The 21,463-nt window shown below is 36.1% G+C and overlaps 1 protein-coding gene across 1 annotated transcript; it reads left to right on the top strand.

The window, feature by feature from the left end:
* The first annotated feature begins 17,753 nt into the window (after positions 1-17,753).
* On the top strand, positions 17,754-20,373 carry LOC109008011 (trans-resveratrol di-O-methyltransferase-like). Its single transcript, XM_035694502.1, has 2 exons — positions 17,754-18,560; positions 19,787-20,373. Exons 1-2 carry the CDS (start codon positions 17,766-17,768, stop codon positions 20,093-20,095), a joined length of 1,104 nt encoding a protein of 367 aa, XP_035550395.1. The 5' UTR covers positions 17,754-17,765; the 3' UTR covers positions 20,096-20,373.
* The last annotated feature ends 1,090 nt before the right edge of the window (positions 20,374-21,463 follow it).

Here is a 21,463-nt window from a genome sequence, read left to right as displayed (position 1 = left end):
TGGTAGTTCTATTCATTAGTCTCAAAAGGAATTTGGATTTTAATGCAGGAGCATATTTTATTATTTTGAACCTTAATCATTTAAAATTCCAGCCCAAAATGCATATCAAAATCCATATACATACGTTTGGGGTAGCCATATATATTCCTTTTAAAAAATTTTAGTTTTTTTCTTATATGCATTGAATTTGTTTGAACACCATGCCTCATTACAGCCTCCGTTAATGCCATCTTTTGGACCAACGATGCCTTACCCTCCATCGAGTAATTGAGTAATTGTGAATAAGGGTAAGAAAATATTAAACCTCCATGTTGTTCGAGGGAATATGAGATCCCAAACGAAGAGAAAGGTTCTGCCTGTGGAGAAGGGTAGCAATCAAGAGAAAGAAAAAATAGGCACTAAGTTTTTTTCTATTAATTGTATATATGTGATGTCTACTATTTGTTTCCTATCTAATAGATGTATATTTTTCATTTTGAAAATTATACTTGTAGGAAAATATTTGACGACGAACAAGTTGGTGAGGTGCCATACAGTCAAGTTGGTGAGGTCCCATACAGTCAAGTTGATGCTAACATTGAAGATGTTGTTGTTGGAAACCAATGTAGTACTGTCACACAACAAAGACCATTAGGCAATGATGAGATGTGAGGTTGTGATTGAAAATCATTATTCTATTTTTTATGGGTTTCTTGAAGTATGTTGTGAAAATCTAGAGGCTTTCTTTTGTAGGTTGTGATTGTAAAAAGTGTACAGATTTTGTGAAAATCTGGTGGATCTCTTAATGCATTGAATTTGTTTTTACACTGTGAATGGCTGTAATTATTTCATTTCTAAGGTGTTTTTTTTATTTTTAGGCTATTATAAATGAAGTTGCCCTTGAGGCTTACTTTATTTTTAGCTATGGCCCCTGTAACTGCTATGACTTCGCAAAAACTAACTTGAAAACACTTGTCATGGTGCCTACTGCATATTAACACTTGTCATTGTTATGGAACTACAACATATAGCATATTGATGCCTATGGTTTCCTGCTGGACTACGGCATATAGGATGAGAATAGAATTGATTGGTAATTATCTAGTGTAGATGAAAACTTTATCTTTTTTATTCAGGTAACTTGTTGATGTTGGAGAAGTGATAAAGATATGAATAAGCATTTACCTTTTGAACAATAGATTAGAACCAAAGGAAATTTAACCCGAGGAAAATTTAGTTCTTAGCACGGTGCATTCTAGTGAAGTAAAAAAAAGAGGCTTTGGGAATGCTTAATCATTTTTTATGACATTGTTAGATAAATCATTAAAGGATAGTTCTTATTTGTGAGGATCCATTTGATAGGCAAGCCGAAGAAGATATTGCCATACAATTTAGCCTTCTCTCCTCCAGGATGATTAACTCTATTTTTTCCCTGCCACGCAAATTGTTTTGTGGCAATTATTTTCTACCTCAAATTTACTGCTGTAAGTAGTTTTGTTGTAATCCAATCAAATTCCATTACAAAATAAATGGTATAAGTATAGTACCAAACAAATCTCCATTGTCACAACCACTGGTACACGTACAATACCATTCTCACAAATAAAAATGTCGTTAACATCCATTACCATACTCAAATCTTACCAAATTTACAAAATCCATTTACAATTATCTGTAACACAATACATATATCATCCAAACCAACAAAAAACTACTAGAATAGAACACACCCAGTACAAACACAAAAATATACGTGCATATCTATAAAGCAAATGGCTAGGAAGATGCTTCTGTGCCAGCAAAGGACTATGACTAGAGACATCAGGCAGGTGGTTACCAGCATAATGGTTATAACTGCCAAACCTGTTCAAAAGAAGAAGATGATGTAAAGTGATGATGATTAGAGCCAATGAAACATTATGTTCATGATTAGAACTCACAAAGGCTTATACACGAGGCCAAAATCAAAGGGCTACCAAAGAATCGTGTGATAAAAATCCCACCAGATACAAAGAAAAAGGTAGAGAAATAGGGAGATACAAAATAAGACAAAGAACAATTTGATGTAAACGTTTTGTGTAAACAACTTGGAAAGCAACCCAAAGCAGAGTATTGCTTGATAATAGAGAAATTCCCAGTAATGATGGATTGGCTTCCCACCACGGCTGCAAGTATGGTTATCCCCAGAACATGCCATCTTATTTTCTCTGAAAGAATAATGTTAGTCAAATTAGTCAATTCCCAAACCAAGAGTTAAACTGGATGCCTATTGAGCGTACATCAGATGATATTTCACAACGAATAGAGTATCTATGGCAATTGAAGTCTTCAATTACTTGTAGACTTGTAGTGATATGGTGACAGTGATAGTCTCACTTCTAGAAAGCCAGTTACAAAGTTTGGGCTGGTACAAAGTACATTCAATTAAATTCATATGTTTTGCATCATTCGAACCAGATATTGAAATTTTTGCTAAGCAGCGCTAAGACAAGTATTTGGTTATCAAACATTTATTTTTCCTAACTTTTGCGGCAAACAGATTTAGGTCATGATTCTCTTCGATTTTTCTTATAATTAGACCATTCTATCATTGTTCAGAAAATATTGTCTAAAAAGATTGCTTGTTTAGACTAAGTACTTTTCATGATTTATGAACACTTTTTTTACTCCTTTTTTTTCCCTTTAAAAGCAAGTACCCAAAAACACCATTGTTACCTGATGCATATTGGTTGTGTCTATAAATATTCTCTTTGAATATGATCAAGTGTCCACAATATGATTGTAGATTTTTAGAAAATAGAAAATAAAAAATAAAAAATAAAAAATAAAAAATAGAAAATAGAAAACCCACCTCAGAAATCACTGTTAAAATCGTATAGAAATCATAAGCAAATGGTCAAAGAACTTAAACCCACCTCAAAAATCACCTCCAAAATCACATAGAAATCACGAGCAAAGGGTCAAAAAACTTACATGTATCTTAGAACCCCTAGAAAAGAAGAGAACCCAAAAGAATCAAGGGATTTTCTAATTGGGATGAGTAGATTAGATGGTACATGCATATTTGCAGTTATGCATTTGTAGATCAATGCCTAGTGTTCTAGAACCATCCATTGAGATGGAATGAATGGCCCTTGAGCTCCATCTAAAAAACCATGCGGGCTCCAGCTAAAAAACCATGCAGCATGCTTGAACCATCCAAGCTCCCATGGCTATAGCATGAAAACAGAAGATTAGAAACTGGGGACTCACTCGGAAAGTAGTTTTGAGGAAGATGAAATCGTCATGGGAAGGGAGATTTTTCCCTAGGTATTCACGGGGGGAGAGAGGATAGGGATTTAGCATTTTAGCTACTGACCCGGAATGTAAGTAAACCGGGTTTGCCACATCAGCTTTCGTGTGGAGTGTGATAGAAAAACCGGATGAAGAGTAGATTTTCTCATATTTTATGCCTATTCTATAGAGCGCCAACTCTTTATAAACTAATTATATCTTAAAAAGTGGTTGCATCCAATGCTAGCTTTTACCATGAAAGCATGATCAGTGGCATCATTTTCCTAAAAAGGCTGGCGCGCGGCAGCTAGCTGTTAAGGCATTGGTTACTGATCTTAGGCTAGCCTAGCTTTTGACCTAGTTAATTAATTAGTACGTACTTGAGTAAGCTAGGTTTAATCTTGCTGTGTTTCTCCTAATTGTAGTATATATATATATGTTTAGCCATTATTAATGAATTAAAGATATTATATACTTCCATCATTGCTAAGACATGCATCAAGTGTACATGCTTCAACTTGCTTCATATTTAATTGATCCTATATCCAACAAGATTTCCTAAACTGAGAATTTACATTCAAGAATTTTACCTGAAATCTCCTTGGCTGATGTACTTGTTAGTTTACTGATGATCCAGTTGAAGTTCTGCTAATAAGGATCAAAACAGATTTATAATGACACCCTGCAGCTTCCTGCATAATAGATGCAGATAAAAAAGAAATTTAAAAAAATGGAAAAAAATAATTAATATATTGAAAAAGAATCCTAACAAATTAGGTGAAAAGCCAATGCCAAGATCAGTATATATGATATATAATAATTAACCAAGATGTTGGGGGTATTTGTTAAGCGATTGTCTCTTATGAATACTATATATATGATGCTTATATATATAAGGCCAAAGAAGACCAGGTTCCAATGGTACTCTTGTGGCAGCAATAGTTGATCATGACTTCAACTTCTTCACCAGAAATTAAATGAGAATTCTCTCGTTTTTGTCTTCCTCTTATGAAAGAAAACTCCTGATTTTGTGTTAACCAAAAAACAATCCCTTCCTTTTAGTAAGAGCGCCGGCAACAAGAAAGGATTTAGAAGAAACAAACGAGTATTAGAAGATGGGGGAGCAATGTATATTACTAGGATTGTGAACTATATCCTCAGATTTGATAAATTCAAAAATTCTTATTCATTAAATTATGAAATATTAAATTGGTTGGTACTTCCAGTTTTACCTTGCTAAGTTGTATCTATGCCTATTGCTACTGCTATATCCCTAGTGGTTAAGTTATTGACAAGTGTTTTTTTCAGGACAAGGAACTTCTACAATTTAATGATGAGGATATTGACTAGAGTTCAATAAATATCTTGGAACTTGTAATACTCTAAGTGGGTTATCTTAATAAAATGGCACTGTTTATTACTGTTCCAACTCTTTAAAACACTTTAAAACACTTCAACATTTTAAAAAATTCACAAATGCATTAAAAAATACTTCTTTAACCTGTAAGTGAAAAAAAAAACACAATTGATAGAATTTGTAGACATACAAATCAATAGCATACTTCTGTAAATAGGATCTCGAGACCTAGTCAATCATCTGGAGAACTTCAATAGCATACAAACTGATGTGGAAGATGTAGACATACAAATTGATGGTTTTTGGCAAGCATGATATCTCAAAAAAAGATGAGAAACCTTTGGCACAAATGATTAACTAGTTCAATGGTTTAAATAATGATCAATTTATAAAATTCCTAGTTTTTAAACAATTTTATTTGCACATTCAAACAAAGCAACAGAATACACAAAAACCAGTTAAGTACATATTAGAAGGTACCAAAATTTGCCAAAAACGCTACAAGCAATAAGACTCTATTTCAGAGTTTCTGTATCACCCACAAATTTTGCCAACTGCTACTTATTACACAACTTAGACCACCATAAATAGATAATGCGCAGATATGCAAAAATTAGTTGTATATGGAAGAACATGGGAATGAGATTGACAGTGTAAAAAAAGTATTGTACAAGCAAAAATAAAACATCAAGGAAGAACATGGGAATGAAGCCCAAAAATATATGCATTCGCTGCAATGTAAGAGACAAATTAGACAAGAAAATATACCTGAAAGGGAATATATTCCCTGAAAAGCATACTCGATCCACTGGAAAATGAATCCCAACAACTTAGCTCGAGAAGATGGAGGCACTGTGCGGCGATTTTCTGGGGGCAGGAAATGACTCGAACTAGGGGGAGAAGGGTCTGGGAAGAAGGGACTCCGAAGCTGAACGACGTAGTTACCGAAGTAAAGGCTTAAAGTCGCCTTCCGTCCGTCCAAAAATGCGGTGACCGTCGGAAATGGTACGCGGGGAAATGGGTTTTCTGGTTTTGGTCTGGGTTTCATCAAAGAGGAGAAGCAAGGTGGGGGAAAAAAGATTGGGGGGAAATTTCGATTCCGTTTTGTGTTTTGGTGCCCGCACATAGTGTTACGACGCAAATTACATCGTTGCAACAGAATAAAACATATGCCGGCGAAAAATATTGACGCTATTACATACATAATCGCTGCAAAAAATGGAATAAATAAGTCAGCTTGTAGAATTCGGCACATGGTGTTAAAAACTTGCGGCGATTCCAAACTCGCTGCCGAAAAGTGACATTAGCGGCGAAGTTTTTTGCGGCGATTATAAAATCGCCGGTAAAAAGGACTTTTCTTTTAGTGAAAGTCAAACAAGAAACTATATTTTAGTTTTCATGAACGCGAAAGAACGTGAATGTTTTGGTTTAGAAATAATGGAAATTGGTTGGCCTGGGTTATAATTTTTGAAAGAAAATATGAAAATATGAATTTAGATTGGGTAAGTAAATCATTGGTTGCCCAATGAATAAGAGACATGCACTACGTACATGAAAAATGAGTATTTATAACAAAAATGACCATTTGAGATGATAATAAACTCATTTTAATAAAAAATATTTATTTATGTAAAAAATAACTACAGCGAATAAACTATTTTGTTTGTAATGAGAGCATCCTAAACTCTGTTCAAACCACATAACAAACTCTTCTTCATGCTTATTTTCGACATCAGCTATACCAATCTGAACTCAAAGCAGTCTTAATAGATTAGCCAAATGCCAAAAAAATAGATGTTGAGAGCTATTTGGATAAAATTCAGCCCACATTTAGTTACAACGACTTTCAAAATTATTTCCAAACTTAAAGGTGACTGTAGATACATCAAATCCATATTTTATCATTTTTTCTCTTTCTTTGTTTCTCACAAATACCACTAATTCCCTCTCAACAAACCAAAAAATTCTTCTCTAATGTGGAGCTGCAACATTATGGTAGGTTTTACTAATATGATAAAGTAAAAGAAAATAATAATTAATAAAATATGATAAAATAAAATAAATTAATAATTAAAAAATAAATATTTTGTTAATTATTAATTATTCATTACTATATAATAAATAAATAGATAATCTAATGTGAAAATTTGATGTGAATTGTCAAAATTAAATTCATCTTATATAAAAACTTGGCAATTTTGACAACTATCTTTAATTACTCTTAAGAAAATTTCCTCTCTAGGTTTCCGAGGGTTATCTACGTAGAGGCAATTTCTATTGTCGCCAGTGCAGTGCCCTGCCGTTCATGGAGGACTCTCTCAATAATCTCTATTAGCGTCTGTCATTGACCGAGAAGGAAAATGCAGAAGTGGTGGTGGAACCAGAGAAGTTGGCAAATGCTTTCGTGAGTAGTGGTCAGTGTCTGATTCTGAAATTGTTCACTGTGCGACTCTATCATAGGGAGATTTTTAAGAGTATGATGAGAAAAGCTTGGCATTTGGTGTTAGGGGTGAAGTTTAGGAACTTGGATTCCACTCTCATGCTAGCCGAGTTTGAAAGTATTAAGGATAAGGAGAAGGTTCTACGTGGGGGTCCTTGGTCTTTTGATAACCATTTGATTTTAGTGGCTGAAGTGGATGGTCGGAGTCAGGTTCATTAGATTCAGTTGACGACGGCTTCTTTTTGGGTAAGGATTCACGATTTACCTTTAATGGCCCGAACTGAATATGTTGGTCGGTTATTGGGTACGAAAATTGGTACGGTTGAGGAGGTAGGGGAAATGAAATGGGGTGAGTTCTTGCACGTACAAGTTCATTTTCCAGTCGATAAACCTTTGTTGCGGGGCTCAAAATTCATGATTGGGGGTGGAGACCCGGTGTGGGTTCAGTTCTCTTATGAGATACTTCCCATATTTTGCTACTGGTGTGGATGTTTGGGGCATAGCAAACGAGACTGTGTCAATGTTATACAGGGTCCTAAGTTTCCCTCAGTGAAGGATTTTCCTTATGGTATGTGGCTTCATGCAAGTACTCGGTCTGCTGTTCGCCTAGCTATAGGGAAAAACAGGGGGATTAATCCCTTAAATCACATTGCAGTCTCTTCCCCCAGAGTATCTCATGCTTCTGGGTCTAAGGATATGCCGAGAAAGGTTGTGTTTGAGAAGGGGTCTGATATGGTGGCGGAAGGCGGTGTCTCTTCTCCGTCAAAAACCTAACATGTATCGAAGGCAGTTACAGACTGTCAAGAAGCAGTTTCACAGGAACATGGCAGTTATGGGTAATCAGAGATGGGCGAGAAATTAAGGAAGGTGGTTAAAGAGCTGGATCCTCTACAGACTTCTGATGTAGAGTCGACTAAGGCTCACATTCTTGTTATTAGGCCGGGTGGGCCAGCACAATTGAATTTTACTACTCAGGCTGAAGACCAGGAGGGGGGCTTTGTCCAAAGGCCTAATGGGATTATTAGCAAGAAGTGGAAACGTGCTTCAGTCCTTCTTGAAACGAAGCCTTTTGATTTCCATAATGTTCCTCCTGGGCGAGGTGTGTTGAAGGCACTTTCCAGGAAAAGAAAAGGGGCAAAGGAGGAGGGCAGTTCTCATGGACGCCTATCAAAGAGGCTGCTAGTTGCTCAAGCCCTCGATGTTGATGGCCTTCCCGTTACACACTCAAAGATATTGGTGGTGGCTGTGGATCAGCACCGCCGAGACCCATGAAAATCTGCAGTTGGAGTTTACGTGGGCTTGGGAACCCACGTGGCATTCGTACCCTCTGTGATTTAATTCAGAGGGAAGGACCTGGCGTATTGTTCTTGAAGGAGACCAGACTGTCCAATTGTGAAGTTGAATCCTGTAAGTACAAGCTAGGTTTTCAAAATTGTTTGGCTATTAGTTCTCATGGAAGGAAATGGGGTATTGCGTTATTATGGGATGCTGAGATTGATTTGTCTGTTATTAACTATTCTTCTAATCATGTTGATGCCGTTATTAAAGATTTGTGTGATACCCCCTATGATATGGATAATGGTAGGTGGTATATGGGATCCCACATTGCTTGGGAAGGAAAAGTTCTTGCTCTTTATAAGGTTTCAATGGAGCTCTAATTGTATCATTGACTAGTCCTTTTAGAGTATAGGCCATGTGGTTTGGGCCTTCCATTGGGGCGATACAAATGGTATCAGAGCCTATCCCAACCAGAAATGTGGGACTTGAGCCGTGCCACCTACAATGGACAGGCTCGACGAGGACGTCGGGAATTTAAGGGGGGTAGATTGTAATACCCCATATGATATGGATAATGGTAGGTGGTGTATGGGATCACACATTGCTTGGGAAGGAGAAGTTCTTGCTCTTTATAAGGTTTCAATGGAGCTCTAATTGTATCATTGACTAGTCCTTTTAGAGTATAGGCCATGTGGTTTGGGCCTTCCATTCGGGCGTTACAAATGGGGTCGGTTGGATTGGATGATGGAGTTGTTAGTGTGATTAGTTTATGCTATGAGATTTGTTGGCTGTTTCGAGTTTAAATATTGATGTTTTGTGTTTGACGTGGATTATGGTGGATATTGGTGATTTTAGGAAGTGATGATATATTTTGGGATTATGAACATTTTAAGTTTTGAGGAATTAAAATAGGTTATTTAAGAAGCTTAGGCTTAAATAGCGAAATCCGTGATTGATTGGAAACTTATGGAAATTATGTGATTATTTTTATAGGTGACGATTTATAGTCGACTCGACATTTTTGAGGAAATTTCTGAAAAGCTAAGTTGCACAGGTAAGCGGGGTTCATATACTAGTTTTGCATAAAAGAAATGAAATGAGGTTGACTTTGAAAATATTCATGTTTATTTTTGAAAAGAAATCTAAAAACGACCTCAAATGTTTATTCTGCATATGCATAAATTCTATATAAGAGAAAGTGTTTTTCTGTCATGACTGGTATAGACATGAGCTAGTTTTGTGCATTCTATTTCTGAACTATGCAAAAGAGCGAATAAGGAATTCTAAAAGTTTTCTTATGAGTCAATGAAAATATTTTGATTCTATTTAGTCAAACATGTGAAGTGATCTAAAGCAATTAAATATTTTGTTTTGATATGATGAGTCATCTGAAAACCTTGGCATGAAGTTCTGATTTTGTATATGATGGTGATCTGATTCCGATAATATCTGTTCTGTTTTCTGTTAAGGCCCAGCCACGGGTATAATATTGGTTTATAACCCTACCACGGGGGTGAAACATAGAATATGGCCCAGCCACGAGTATAATGGTGGTTTATAACCCTACCACAGGAGTGAAACATGGAATATGGCCCAGCCACGGGTATAATGGTGGTTTATAACCCTACTAAGGGGTTAAACATGGTATTTGTCCCGATGTGATGCTAAGAGATGATATGATTATAATGTTTCAGTTTGGAAATGCCAATGTATTTTCTTTTTGGGAACAAGTTTTTTTTTTTTCTGAAAATTTCGATTCGATATTTGTAACAAGTTTTGTTTATGCATTCTGAAAGAAAATATGTTGTTTCTGCATTTTAAAAGAAAATTTGTTGTTTCTGTATTCTGAAAGTAAATGTCTGGTTCTGCATACCAAACTTTATAAATGCTCATGTTTACATGTTAGTATATGCTCTCTGCTTACTGAGTTGTTGATAACTCACCCCCTTATCTCCATAATATTTTTCAGATATTATGATGGTTCAGCTGATGATCAAGATATTGAGGCATTGGGTGAGATGATTTAAGTGTAGTGGTTCAAGCATAGGAAGTTTTTTATGAGTATTTGTTGAATTTTATTAAGAAATTTTATTGTGTTGTGATGACTTGGCATTTTGGAAAATTAGTTATATTGAGGAAACTAGATTGAATCAAATTTTCTAAATGATATTGGGAATTTGGAGTTTTTTTTTTTTTATATTGTTGGAATGTGAGTTTAAGTGCTAGGAAGTAACTCTCCGACTCGTGCGGGACCGGGGTGTTACAGTTGATGTTCGAAATAAACAGAGTCCAAAACATCTTCATTTATTCATAACAAAAAATTTAGATTTTCATATTCGCTCTTTTGCATAGTTCAGAAATAGAGTGCACAAAACTAGCTCATGTCTACACCAGTCATGACAGAAAAACACTTTCTCTTATATAGAATTTATGCATATGCAGAATAAACATTTGAGGTCGTTTTTAGATTTCTTTTCAAAAATAAACATGAATATTTTCAAAGTCAACCTCATTTCATTTCTTTTATGCAAAACTAGTAGTATATGAACCCCGCTTACCTGGGCAACTTAGCTTTTCAGAAATTTTCTCAAAAATGTCGAGTCGACTATAAATCGTCACCTATAAAAATAATCACATAATTTCTATAAGTTTCCAATCAATCACGGATTTCGATATTTAAGCCTAATTTTTGAAAGATCACGGAGGTGCTAGAAGCGGCAATGCAAAAAACAGTGCCAAATGCACTGTGGCCGTGAGTCTCAAAAATCTAATTTTGAACGGGTGTAAACGAAGACTCGAGATTGATATGGTAGGGCTTAGGGATGTCGGTGAAGCTAGTGATGGTGGTGGTTGGCCGTGTGTGGCGGCGCAATAGGCGGTTTAAGGCCAAAATGCTGAAATTGGAGATGGAGATAGATGGGGCTTCATCGGTGACAGATCAGAGCCAAGGATGGGTGCACTAGGTTGCTAGGAGGTCGAGGATGAAGTGGTGAAGAAATGGTGGCCGGTGGTGGTGCGACGGCGGCGAGCGAGCACATGGAACGCCGTGGCATAATGTTGCGCGTGGGGGCAGACGGTGACGCTAGAGGGGTTGAGATTGAAGGGAGGTGGTCGCCGGAGGGTGGGGAAGGCCGTGGGCTGGGCGGTGTTGCCGGACGGAGGTGCATGGCGGCGGGCTGGGAGAGGAAGGAAAACGCACGGGGAGAGGGCCTCACGCGCGGGAGGGAGCAGTTCCGTAAAAGGAAAAGAAAAAAAAAAGAAAAAAGAAAAAAGAGAAAAGAGAAAAAGAAAGTGGAAAAAGAAAAATGATGGGAAATAAATGAGGTCTAAAACTCACAGCTTGGGTCACAAAATTCCAACGAAAAATTATTTCAACACAACAGTTTTAAATAAAATAAATTTAAACACAATGACTAAGTAAAATAAAATAATTAAATCCAACAATACAATAATTTTAAAACTCACAAACTAATTTAAATTAAGAGAAATTTAACTGCATAACAATTATTAATATTAAGGAAACATGTCAAATTTAATTTTCACAAATTAATAAAAATCATAAAAATAAACCCACTAAAATCTATAAATTTAAAACAAGAGAATCAATTTTTAAATTAATAACAAATAATCATTCAATTAATAACAAATACGGGGTGTTACAATTTACGTTTAAGGAAGGGTCACTGGTATTTAACTGCTATATATGGCTTTCCTGAAACTCACCTGCAACATCATTCCTTGAGTTTGCTTAAATCTTTATGTCGTGCTATTGATGAACCGTGTCTGGTGTTGGGAGATTTTAATGAATTATTGTATGCTCATGAGAAAAGTAGGGGTAATCCTAGGCCTGAAAGACAACTTAGTGCTTTCAAAGAGGTTGTTGATGTCTGTAGATTGAGGGATTTGGGTTTCTCGGGGCCAAATTTTACTTGGTCTAATAGACCAGCTGGGGATAAATGTACTAGAGAAAGGCTTGATCGTTGCTTGGTTAATTCTGTGTGGTGGGCCAGTTTCCCTAGTGCTCGTGTGACTCACGGTGTGGCAGCTTATTCTGACCATTTACCTATTTGGGTAAATTTAGAGGGAGCAATTGCTTCCCACAATGTTAAAAAGTCTTTTGAATTTGAGGCCATCTGGGTGGGTGAGGTAGAATGTGAAGACATAATCAAAGGGGTTTGGGGAAGGTGTGTTGTTCCAGCTACTATAAATGTCGTTTCGGGTTTGATTAAGGAGTGTGGAGATCAGTTACAGGGGTGGAATAAACAAGGGTTTGGAAATGTTCAAACTCAGCTCAATAATGCACAGAGATCCCTGCATAATTTATAGGAAATGGACCCAGAAATGGTTCCTATTGACGAACTGAATGTTGCGAGAAGTAAGGTGCAACTTTGGTTAGAAAGAAAGGAGATCATGTGGCGACAACGTTCTAAGGCATTGTGGCTCTTAAGGAGGGTGATAGCAATACAAAGTATTTCCATATGAAGGCATCCCAACGTAAGAGGAAAAATCAGATCTTCAAGATCCAAGATGAAGAAGGCGTGTGGCAAGAAGGTTTTCAGAGGGATAGGGTTATTATTGACTTCTTTCAAAACCTTTTCACTAGTTCTTCCTCGGCAGTTGATGCTGATTCTTTGGCGTTCTTAGAACCATTGTCTGGGAAAGTTTCAGCAGATATGAATTCAGATTTGATGAGGGAGTTCACAACTGAAGAAGTTAAGGAAGCTTTGAATCAAATGAGTCCAACAAAGGCCCCCGGGTCCGGATGGAATGTCTCCAATATTTTTTCAAAAATATTGGCATGTTGTTGGGGCCAATATTACTGCAGCAGTTCTTCAAGCACTCAACCCAGGTTTTTTCCCAACTACTTTGAACCATACTCATATTGTATTGGTTCCTAAGAAGAAGTGTGCAGTTGAAATGGATGATTTTAGGTCCATTAGTTTGTGTAATGTGGTTTATAAACTTATTGCAAAGGTCATTTCTAATCGACTCAAATCTGTACTGCCGAGTATTATGAGTGAGAGTCAAAGTGCTTTTGTCCCTGGGCGTCTAATTTCTAACAATTTTTTAATCTCTTATGAGCTGGTCAATTACTTGAAGCATAAAAAGAAAGGTAAGAAGGGGTTTATGTCCTTGAAATTGGATATGAGTAAGGCATACGATCGGGTGGAGTGGGTCTTTATAAAGTCTGTTATGGAAGTGATGGGGTTCCATCCGAGATTTGTTGAGCTGATTATGTACTGCATTGAATCTGTCTTTTTTTGTCTTGATTAATGGGGTGCCTAGAGGTAACATTATGCCAACTCGGGGATTAAGACAAGGGGATCCGTTATCCCCATATTTATTTCTCATTTGTACGGAAGGGCTGATTTCTTTATTAAGAAGTGCAGGGCTGAGGAATGAAATCTCTGAGTAAAGATTTGTCGAGGTGCTCCACACATTAATCACTTACTTTTTGTGGATGATAGTGTAGTCTTTTGTAGCGCAGAGGTGGCAGAAAACAGAAGGGTGCAATTATTATTGGAAAGATATGAAGTTGTTTCAAGCCAAATAATTAATAAAGAAAAAACAGCTATTGTTTTTAGTGGAAATGTGAGTGAGGATACCCAGAATGTGATTAAGAATCTTTGGAGTAATTGTGAAATACAACAATATGAAAGATATCTGGGGCTTCCACCAATCATTGGGAGGTCTAAGAAGAGTGCTTTTCAGTCTATAAAACAAAAGGTATGGCAAAAGCTTCAAGCTTGGAAGGAGAAGTTGTTGTCACAAGGAGGGAAGGAGATTCTTTTAAAAGCAGTTGCCTTATCTATCCCAACTTTTACAATGAGTTGTTTCCTACTACCTTCTAGCTTTTGTATGGAGTTAGAAGGTATGATGTCAAAGTTTTGGTGAGGTCAAACAGGAGCTGAGCGGAAAATTCATTGGTTGAGTTGGTCTAAATTGTGTCAGAGAAAGTCCCATGGAGGATTGGGTTTTACAGATTTAAGAAGTTTTAATCTTGCTTTACTTGCCAAACAAGGATGGTGATTATCTCAAGATGAAGGGTCTTTATTGCACAAATTACTAAAGGCTAAATACTTCCCTCACACTAGTTTTATAAAAGTAGGTCTTGGTAGATGCCCTTCTTACACTTGGAGGGGTATTTGGGAGGCCCGAAAATGGTTAGATGTTGGATGTAGGTGGCGTATTGGAAATGGGAGATCGGTTAATATATGGCATGATAAATGGATTCCTGGGCATCTCCCGTTGATATCAGAAGGAGTTGCTGGAAATGAGAGGAATAATTCTGATTTGGTTGATTCTTTGTTTGTTGCAGATGTAAACATGTGGGATGTTCGAAAGCTTAGGACTCTCTTCAATCCAAATTTAGTCTCAGAAATTCTCAAAGTTCCTTTATGCTCTGATAGTGTCGAAGATAGGAGAGTTTGGGAGCATGAATGCATGGTATGTTCAGTGTGTGAAGTTGTTATAGATGCATTTATGCTCATATTGGACTGCAGTGTGCTGAATCTTCTAATATGCAAGCTCATCAAAAAATTTGGAAACACTTGTGGAAAATGAGAGTGCCGAATAAAATAAAAATCTTTGCTTGGCGGGCATGTAAAGATGGGCTACCTACTATTGTGAACTTGGTGAAGAAACGTGTCCTATCAGACGATACTTATAGATTCTGTTTATCAGATAAGGAAGATATCACCCATGTAGTAGTGACTTGCGAGGCTGTCAAAAGGTATGTGGCGTTTTTACCTCCCTGAATTAATTCTTGATAGACATCTATCTTTATTTGAGATGGCTTTACAAATGTGTGAAAGAAATATGCTTGAGAAGTTGCCTAGTTTATTTGCTTTGGCTTGGAGTTTCTAGTTTAGATGGAACAAGTTTGTCCATGCCCAAGAATTGTTAAGTCATGTTAATGTTGCTAAAAATGTTGTTGTTTTGCTGAGAAGTTCTGACCAAGTTCAAGGCCAGTCGAGAGTACAAGCTTTGAAGCACTATAAATGGAAATTCCCTCCAACTGGTTGGCTTAAATTAAATGTTGATGCTGCTGTATTTTCAGAATGGGATAAGGCAGGTGTAGGAGCAGTATTGAGGGATGAAAATGGCAGTATACTCATGGCTCTGAGTAGAGCCAAAATTCTATTGGAGAGGTCTGAGGGAGTAGAGCTTCTTGCCATCTTCAGGGGTTTGCAATAGTGTGTTTCTATGGGTGTTTCATAGATTCTTGTGGAGAGTGACAATTTATTATGTATTGAAGCCCTTAACGATGATAGTATGTCTAATTCTCTATTAGGTGTGTTATACTATGAGATAAATAAGCTTGTAACGTGTTTTAGTGCCTGTAAGTTTTCCCATGTCAATAGGAAGGGCAATATGGTAGTTCATAAGTTGGTTAGGAATGCGTTTCAAGTAGATAGTATGGCTGTTTGGTGGAATTGTATTTTGGACTGTATTTCTCAAGTCATTTGGCTTGATAATTGTCTGTAATCGCTCTGATTTCCTGGGGATTAATGATATTATAAAAAAAAATTTATCTTATATTATTTTATTATTATATAATAAAAAAATAGTTATTACAATGTGAAAACTTATATGAATAAAATAGTTAAAAGTTAAATTTATTTTATATTCATTAAAAAATTTCTTTTTGTTTTTACTAATCCCATAAATTAATGTGTTCGCTATGTAAAAATATTGCAATACACAAGGAAAACAAAATTAACTGACTTACGTATAGGTCGACTTTGACGTGCAAAAAGAAAAGAAGAATACTTTTCTTTTACCGTCACTTTCACCTCATTTTTTTTTTTTTTTATGATAATAAACTGATCTCATTAATCAAACCAACCACATACAAGATGAACCAGTATTACAAGGGAAACGACATGATCAATGCCTCATTTCCTCAGTAACCACTTGAAGGATACAAGGGGGGCATATTTCAATGTCATAAAGATCTTCAGTGCATTCAAGGGCCGCTTGGGCAAGTTTGTGAGCTGCCATGTTAGCCTCCCGATACTCATGAGAGATAGACCAATCAGCAGCTGGGATTAGAACAGCTTTGGCATCTAATATGAGCCAACCACCTAAGCTCCAGTTAGGACAGCCTTGAATCACTTGGTCCACGACCTGTTTTGAATCTCCCTCCAAACCGAATTGCCTTATCCCAATTTCCTTACAAAAAACACAAGCCAAAACAAGCCCATATGCTTCAGCATCAAAGGCACTGCCTCTCAAAGGTCTGTTAGCACGAAGTGCACCTATCACCTATCAACTAGAGTCGCTTCATTAATCATGCAGCGACTCTAGTTTGGTTTGTGACCCAAAAAGATCAAAGCTTTGTCAAATCTGGAGGCATGCATATATACTAGAAGTAGGTGACCTGTCAACATGAATCACGCTGTACGTGATTTGATGATAGTATGGACGTTATTTGGGACTCCCTTATTTCTCCGGATCGTACGTTATCCTTATTCCGATTCTCCAGGCATGCATAACATGCAGCTAGCCCTCGTGTGGCAGTGGTGGAACCACGTTGATGGTTGCCCCCGCACCCGTTGATCCCCATAGAAAAAAAAAAAAAATTAAAATTCAAGAGTCCTACTATATTTCTTTTATAATTCTATATATATCTATATGAATTATGAAATGCCCCTACAAAATTTATAATTCTCATATGCTCTTCAAGATCTTCTAATATTTCAATATATATACTTGCATATAAATCTCTTTTCAATTTTTTTCCTATAGTCCCAATTACATTTTGTACAATTTTTATATATTATATATCTATTTAATTTCTCTGATATGGTCCCTCCAAAATTAAAATAAAGTTAGGTTTATAAGAAATAATAAACTTACTAATTTGTATCCCAAGATCTTGTATTATAGAATATATTAGGCTTCTTAACATTAAACCCAAAGTGAAAAAAATTCAATAAATTATTTAAATTTGATGATCTATAGGAAAAATAATCGAGAAGTTTTTATCCCCTAAACTATACCGAGCAAGAAAATATTTAATTATTTGAGATCTTAACTAGCCTACATACTAGAATGAAAGATAGGATTTTAAAAAATCATTTGATAGTTTTTATTAAGACAACAAATTCATTTAAATATGTTATTGCAAAAGTAATAATGGATGAATTTATATCCATGAAACATTGTCGCTAAGTTGTATTTTTAGAATTTTATCTTTGCATGTATATAGCAAATTATTTTCAAATTATGTTTTTTTGTGAAATTAAGATTAAGATTTATCTTTTTTATTTTATTTTATTTTACATATTATATGTGTCATAAGTTAGAAAATTTGGCCCTCCCTTAGAGACTTTTCTGGTTCCGCCAGTACTGCTCGTCTCCACTCTATATATAGGGCTCAATTTTGTTGCATCTGGAGCTAGCTATAACTTCGCATGAAAAATAAATAAATCAATGAGTAGTTTCAGACAGCATAGCTTCAAATTGGTTCCTGGAGAACATGCTACTGAGCTGCTTAATGCTCAAGCCCACATATGGAACCATATTTTCAACTTCATAAACTCCATGTCCCTGAAATGTGCAATCCAGCTTGGTATACCTGATATCATCCACAACCATGCCAAGCCCATAACTCTTTCTGAGCTCCTCGTAGCACTCCCTATCCACCCAACAAAAGCTCGTAATATTCCTCGTCTCATGCGCATTCTCATCCACTCTGGCTTCTTTGTTGCAGAAGAAGTGATTGGAAATGACGAAGAAGAAAGATATGCACTCACTGATGCGTCTAGGCTCCTTCTTAAGGAGAATCCCTTGAGTGTAACTCCTTTCTTACTTGCCGTGCTCGATCCTGTTTTGACTAAGCCTTGGCATTTTCTGACCGCATGGTTCCAAAATGAAGATCTTACCCCGTTTGATACGGCACATGGAAAGATGTTTTGGGATTATGCGGGCCATGAGCCAAAGCTTAACAATATTTTCAGTGATGCCATGGCTAGTGATGCTCGCTTGGTGATGAGCGTGGTGATCGACAAGTGCAGCGCAGTGTTCGGTGGATTGGAGTCGTTGGTTGATGTTGGTGGCGGTACCGGAACTATGGCCAAGGCCATTGCCGACGCATTCCCAAGTATGGAGTGCACGGTGCTTGATCTCCCACATGTGGTTGCTGGCTTGGAAGGGAGTAAGAACTTGAAGTATATTGGAGGGGACATGTTTGAGGCAGTTCCTCCTGCAGATGCAATTTTACTTAAGGTAAATGCATCGCTTATAGTGCTAGCAATACAAACCAGGTACTCGCAAGCATATAAATACATCCCCAAAGCAAAGTGATCGTATATATTATATCGTACATATTTTTCCGACGAAAATGATATTTTTTGAAAAATTTTGTCTAAAAAAAAAAACATTTCCCTGCATCGAAATCATACCAGAGTTTTGAATTTCATTCTGTTTTGGCCATTAAAGTCGGAATTTTTCGTTCCAGTATACTACTTCGTACATTATATCTCCTCATTCCGTTTCATTCTAAATTCCGGCATGTTCCAATCATTTCGATATTTTTCGGTTAGAACCCAGACTCTGAGTAAATTTTACATACAACCGTGAAGTGCGTAACCGCCGTGTAATCACTTTGAAAAAAAGTGGGGTCTACTATTAAAAAATTAATTTTTTTCATGTGAGTCTTATGTTTTATTCATTTTTTTCAAAGCAATTACGTGACGGTTACGCAATTCACGATTGTTAGTATCTTTTCTCCCCAGACGCTATTCCATTTCGTCAAATTTGTAATCTTTTAGAGTTTGGATGACATTTTTGTAAATTTAAAATCCATATATTTATGTAATTTTAGAATCTAAAAGGTATTTCAATAATTTAAGCTTTTTTTGTAATTTTAAATGTATCCCATGATTCTATCATTTTTTGGATATCATTAATTTTAATAATTCTTCCACTTTTTAATTTTTCATTCTTCGTTTTTTCTTTTTATCTCATTTTGAGTTTGTGATTTTCTTAATATTATCTTTTCTCTATCTTTTAACACCAATATCTCTAATTTTTTTTTAATATTTTTAACGTGTATACATTTTATAAATCGTCAATTATCGGACATATATATACACGACACATACATGATACACGTGACTTACATATGCATATACTTATTTTATTATTTATCAGTTTATATATACAAATAAATATATATATAGTTAATCCCATAATGATATACCAGCGAAATATTTTAACACAATGCTTTAACTAAATTGATCACTAGAACGAAATTTAAAAAAAATAAAAATAGAGTCATAGAGTTTGCGTCCGGCTAGATATTTGTTAGAACTATTTCTTGGACTGGATCTAAGAATATGGCTCAAACACTAATTAATGTCTTAAAAAATAATTAATAATGTTTTATTGAGGAATTGTATAAGAAAACATATCTTGTCACTAAATTGATTGTGAATGCAAATGACAAGCAGTGGATATTGCATGACTGGAACGATGAGGAATGCGTTAAAATACTTAGAAGATGCAAGGAGGCAATCACTAGCAATGACAAGAAAGGAAAGGTGATGATCATTGAAATGATAGTACTACAGAACCAGAAGGAAGATGATAAGGAGTCGATTGAGACGCAACTCTTCTTTGACATGCTGATGATGGTGTTGGTAACTGGAAAAGAGAGAAACGAGAAACAATGGGCAAAGCTGTTTTTCGATGCTGGTTTCAGTGACTACAAGATAACCCACATATTTGGTTTAAGGTCTCTCATTGAGGTTTATCCTTGAATTAATAAGCTAGCTCTTTCAAGAGATCAGATGAACTGCATGTCGTAGATATATGTATTATAAATATATATAGTACGTACTACTATTGCATGTCTTATATATATTTGCCCTTCATCCATGCCTGCGTGCATGGTACGCTATCAATGTGGCTTGCTTTCTAGCTCCCACTTTATTTAATAATGAAGAACGAGTCTTCTTTCGTTTATTGGTGGCAGCTTTCCATTATATGTTCATTGTATAACAGAATAGAACAAGAAACAAGCTTTTTTTCTCTCTCTCATTCAAGTTCAAGAAACAAGCTTGGATACCTAATGAGTAACGCCTCCGTTCCTGAAGGTCTGGAGAGTTAGCTCCTATTACTCAAGAACATATCCAATAATGAATAATAAATAAACAAAAATTCCACAAAATACTTAACTTATTTGTTCGATCCAAAAATCTGTGTTCCTCCACATAAATACTAAACAAAAACCTCAATAAAATAAAATAACATCTCTACAAAGACTCAAATTATTCATAACTTGACGTACCAAAATAACCGCTAGAGATAAAACTACTAAATATGATCCTCCAAAATACTTGTACCCTTAGCACTCATTCATCTATGATCATCAGACTTTTCCAATACTTCATACTCTTGTTCTTCAGCTGAACCATAAAAATATCTGAAAAATGTTATGAAGATAACGAGGTGAGTTATCAATAACTCAATAAACAAAAAATATATACTAATATGTAAACATGAGCATTTATCAAACTTTGAAATGCTGAACAAAATATTTTTTCTCAGAGGGTAGAATTAGAAATCTTGTTTTCAAAATGCAAAATTGAAACATGTTACGAAAGATATAACAGGGAAACTTTCAGAAAACATTCTTATTCAAAATTTTCTTGGCATAGCATAACTGAAACATCATATCAAAACAGAATTTCATGTTTAATCCCCGTGTTAAGGTTGTGCATTCTGTGGAAAGCCAAGTAGAACATAAATCACCATGAATATCAAAGCGATTGCACTCAAAACAAAATTGTGTATTTTAATGGCTATTGTTTGTAGTTGAGAATGGAAGAGGGTATCTAAAAGTGTAAGGCCCAGTTTTGTTTTGTGAGGCCGGTTCGTGCGTGAGGGCCCAGCCCCTTTTCCTTGGAGGTGTGCGAACGGCGTCGTTTGGAGGTAAGTAATTCCTTCCTCAACCTCTTTTCTTTTCCCCCCGATTTCTTCTCCTCCTCTTCCTCTTATGGTTTCTTTTCTTTTTCTTCTTCTTCTGGGTTCCCTCGCGCAGACACTCTCTTCACTGGTAACCCATTTTCACCGACTGCATCTCTTTGTTTTTGTTGGGTTGATTTCGTGTGCATGGCCTAAATCTC

The sequence above is a fragment of the Juglans regia genome, chromosome 10, assembly GCF_001411555.2.
Source record: "Juglans regia cultivar Chandler chromosome 10, Walnut 2.0, whole genome shotgun sequence".
Classification (NCBI taxonomy): Eukaryota; Viridiplantae; Streptophyta; class Magnoliopsida; order Fagales; family Juglandaceae; genus Juglans; species Juglans regia.
The sequence above is the reverse complement of the archived record's forward strand: the minus strand, read 5'-3'. Positions and strand labels throughout refer to the sequence as shown.

Excerpts from the sequence above, each read along its gene's own strand:
- LOC109008011 (XM_035694502.1), top strand. The coding sequence starts at position 17,766 with ATGAGTAGTTTCAGACAGCATAGCTTCAAATTGGTTCCTGGAGAACAT. Across the intron at positions 18,561-19,786 it reads CAGATGCAATTTTACTTAAG|TGGATATTGCATGACTGGAA; the intron begins GTAAATGCATCG and ends AATGACAAGCAG.